Raw genomic sequence first — 4,130 nt, forward strand, 5'->3', positions numbered from 1 at the left:
AAAATGTTGCACAAAATGTATTTAGCGTAAAAGGAATTTGTACTGAAAAACAATTACCTGATATTTTTACAAAACCTTTGCCAAAAATCAGATTCGAAAGTTTGCGTTTACATCTAAATATCATTCCACTCTCAGAGTAGTAAGAATTAATTCTCTTGTTGATTTTTGTTGAAAAGGCTTAGTTTATTGTTATAGCATTGGGAAAATTTATTAATTGTTAATTTTTTTGGAATATTGATTTGAAACAAGACGTGGGAGTATTGAAAACAGTGTTACCACAGCTATAATACTATTGTGTCAAATCAACTGTATCAACTACATGTTGAATTCTCATTCCAATCAGTTCACTACAAACCATGCAATAAACCGCACCCTTAACAGCGCATACTAAATCGTCTGTCTTTTTATTCGTCTGTTATTTCTATTTTGTCCACCACATGAGTCACTGTACAAAATAATCCGTTTTGTGTCGTGCGGAATGTATTTAAGAAAAAAGTGGAACAAACATGATCCAATCTCTTGTGAGCCTCGCGAGCCAATCGATTCATCCCACACATACATATATACTTTGTTCCTCACTTCATCATCAAAGAATGTATTTGGCTGATATCAGCTAGCTAACTGAAAACATTCTGGCTGTCTCAGCGGCTGAATTCTATGCGTTGCGTTTTTTCATCGCATCTGCGGTACAAAAATCATATATATGGGGATTTTCGTTTTGTTTATTTTTTGTTGTTTGTAAACAAATCTGCCTATCTTTTTGCATTGTCACTGTGCATTGTGCATAGTATATGTCCATAGGAAATGTGCAGAGGCAATGCAAAAAGATAGGCAGATTTGTTTACAAACAACAAAAAATAAACAAAACAAAAATCCCCATAACTAATGTATTGCCAATGTAAAAATAAATGGCGAAAATTTTACATTTCTTATGGGCCTTATACTATGTTCAGTGGCATAGACAGACTTGTTGACAAATAACGGTACATGAAAAAAAACAAAAATCTCCATATATATGATTTCTGTACTACAGATTGCGATGAAAAATCGCAACGCATAGAATTCAGCCGCTGAGCCAGCCAGAATGTTTTCAGTTAGCTAGCTGACATTAGCCAAATACATTGTCTGTTCATCATAAATACAAAGATTATAACACCACAGTTGTCGTTCGTAATAAGTTCCGTAGTACCTATTCACTGGGATGCCCAAAACTCATGCTATCTCGCTCACACTTACGTGCAATTTTTACGTGCATTGCAAGCCGTAATATATATCGCAATTACTTTGGATAATCACGTAACTGCGCATGGGCGAATGAAAACTAAAATGAATTTTTCTCAAATTTTCAAATTTATTCGGTTCTTTTGTCGATTAACAAATGACAGGAACAAAAAAAGAGACGGTATTCAGCTTTTTCAGGCGCTTAAAACCCCTTTTTTTCAAGCCTATATTCTTCTTCTATTATTACGTCTCACCTTTGGCTTCCGGATCCAATCGAGCAACGGTGCAATCGGTTGAAAAATAACTGAATTATCAGGAAAACGAAATATGGTCATGCCCACGAGTTTGTTATTCTTTTTCGAAACCATTGGTCCTCCAAACGTAGAGGGAGTTCCATTACTCTCATCAAAAGTGTAACACATCAAATGATTTGCATCAAATCGGTCGCCCAAATTCGATTTACAAATGTCACTATTCAAATAATTTATATCAAAACGTCTCGTTCTCACCGTTCCATCCAATATCATATCACCATAGACAGAGACTATTTCAGACGGGTCATTCAATTTGTAATCTTTGTCCACCAAATCGATGCTGCCGACGTTGTCGTTGAACTCCAACGGTTCTTTAAGTGTAATCTTGGCAATGTCAAATGTCAATCCAGGAAATGCGTATTTCTCATGAATTTCTATCTGGTCTTCAGTGACTTTAATTTCTGTCGCATTGCTTGATAGTTTATTTACTATTACATAGACATATGGGGCGCCGTGCACATGATCTGCACAGGTCAAAATCTCAGTTTCCGACAAAATGATTGCATTAAATTGTATTTGATCATCTTCGTCGGCATCGGCATATGCTTCCTTGGTAACGGTGAGAAATTCTGTAATAGAAAAATATCCCAGCATGAGTATTGGTTTATGAATCATGAAAAATCACCTCTTTTCCCGTCGAAAGAACAAAAAAATATGAAGATTAAAAGTGACGTTAAAAACCACATAATAAATTGATTTAATTCAAATTTCGAATGCACACTCACTTCCCGGTACCGCTATATCGGCCATAAATTTAGCTTCGTTAGGTGTAAGCGAAGGTGGAAGTGGTTTCACGCTCTGAAATAAAAGCAAAAATACATTTTGTTCGCGTTATTGAATTGCAAATTGGGGCATTGAGATTAGATACCTTTGGATCATGGATAAAATCAAGGAATGATGCAATTGGAAGGAACATTCCGCGACCACCTGTTGTTCCATTTATACCCACAGCTATGCCCACGATTTTGCCGTTTGTTTTTGAAACGACTGGTCCACCCGAATCTCCAGATGTAAGAATTTCGCCATCGTTCGTAGCTTCGCTAGTGGTAAAGTACAAAGTCTGATCTAGGTCGAATGTGTTGTCCCGTTCGACGTCAGATATATAGTTCGCATCGCAACGCCTCAATATCATTGGTGGATTCAACACGCCATACCCATAGACAGTGACCACTTCTGATGAGTTATTCAATTTGTAATCCTTGTCCACGAGTTTGATACTGCCAACGGTATCGCTGAATTCTAACGGCGTTTTCAGTGTAACTTTGGCAATATCAAATGCACCACCAATTAAATGATCAAAATGAGGATGATATGCCAAGTTCTCTTTTTCGACTTTGATTTTGATTTTTTGATTTTTGTCTGATGCAACTTTCGTACCAGCTACCACATAGGCATATGGAGCGCCAGCCACACAATGGGCATTCGTGATAATTTCCGTTTTTGACAAAATAAATGCGGTACATGTAACCCCCATTTCTCTATCGGCATCAGTTAACTTGTCTTTGAATGCATACAAAAATTCTGTAATGGAATCGTTTCGTCTCAGTACAAGCAAAAATTAACACACACAAAATTGATAGAATATTTGAATCGAAAATTCACACGAAAAAAATAATAAAAATTATTCTAAAGCTGACTTACTTGCAGGGGCATAGATTGTTGCTACAAACTTTGCCTGTGACATGTTTTCAATTGCTTCGCCCTTGAGAAGTGCTTGCGAGAAAAAGCCATCTGTTCATTAGAGAAAAGAGTTGAAATTTTAAAATGAAAAATCTCTTGGAATCATAAAAAGCGTGTACGAAAACAAAATTTGTCTTACGTTTTCCTTGAAGTTCCTAGAAAAAGAAATACGAAGAAACTTGTTCACTTTCAATTCTACAGAAACATCACATTTTGTTGGATAAAAATGGAAATGATAAAGGAATAGAAAAAACTTACCGAAAATTCAACGATAAATAGCACCAAAAACAAACCGTGTAGTAGACTCATTTTCATTTGCCAACGAAACAGAGTTTTAAGCTGTTGCACAATGATAATTTGAGAGGAGATACTTTGAATTCGTTTGGTCTTCCCTATGCGGTGGCGCCTCTTTTATACCATTCATCTACCAATAGCTGACACGTGCACTGCAACGTATAACTCAGTTATGGAATTATAATTTCTTTTTAAATTATGGTATTTTTCAGTTATGGAATTTACGAATTGAGGTCTACCAACACTTTGCAACAAATGTCAAAGAAAAATTTCCCCCAAAAAGACTCATTTCCAAGGTTTTTTTGTCCCACTTAATCCAAATTTGATACGGAAAGCAATGAACGTTTCTTGAAAACTAGACGTGCCAGGACAAACTAACGCCAGATTTGGATTAAGTGGGCCCAAAAAACTTTGTAAATAAGTTCCCTTCTCTGTAGTTGTTTCTTGTTGTTGCATAGTGTAATCATATTCAGACACTAAATGAAGCTCAATAACAAAATTCCTTTGATGGACACGTGTAGCTGATACAATTTGTGTAAATGGATAGCAAAAAATGGAATACGTTCGAAAACATTTTAAATTCTTTTGTTCTCCAGCTTGATGATGTTCCTAACAAAAATG

The 4,130-nt window shown here is 36.0% G+C and overlaps 1 protein-coding gene across 1 annotated transcript; it reads right to left on the reverse strand.

The window, feature by feature from the left end:
• Nucleotides 1–1,388: 1,388 nt before the first annotated feature.
• LOC129580020 (uncharacterized) lies at nt 1,389–3,774 on the reverse strand. Its single transcript, XM_055470215.1, has 6 exons — nt 3,474–3,774; nt 3,355–3,370; nt 3,177–3,266; nt 2,404–3,056; nt 2,261–2,333; nt 1,389–2,104 (listed from the first exon to the last, which is right to left on the reverse strand). The coding sequence occupies exons 1-6, from the start codon at nt 3,528–3,530 to the stop codon at nt 1,446–1,448; spliced, it is 1,548 nt and encodes a 515-aa protein (XP_055326190.1). The 5' UTR covers nt 3,531–3,774; the 3' UTR covers nt 1,389–1,445.
• Between the last annotated feature and the right edge of the window lie 356 nt (nt 3,775–4,130).

Source organism: Sitodiplosis mosellana, unplaced genomic scaffold, assembly GCF_009176505.1.
Source record: "Sitodiplosis mosellana isolate CC-2019 unplaced genomic scaffold, AAFC_SMos_1.0 Smas_scaffold_6906, whole genome shotgun sequence".
NCBI lineage: Eukaryota > Metazoa > Arthropoda > Insecta > Diptera > Cecidomyiidae > Sitodiplosis > Sitodiplosis mosellana.

Bases quoted from the DNA above. Each gene is read 5' to 3' on its own strand.
- LOC129580020 (XM_055470215.1), bottom strand. From the start codon at position 3,530: ATGAAAATGAGTCTACTACACGGTTTGTTTTTGGTGCTATTTATCGTT. The intron at 3,057-3,176 runs GTAAGTCAGCTT...ATTCCATTACAG, and splicing joins AACAATCTATGCCCCTGCAA to AATTTTTGTATGCATTCAAA. The intron at 2,105-2,260 runs GTGAGTGTGCAT...TTTCTATTACAG, and splicing joins CGATATAGCGGTACCGGGAA to AATTTCTCACCGTTACCAAG.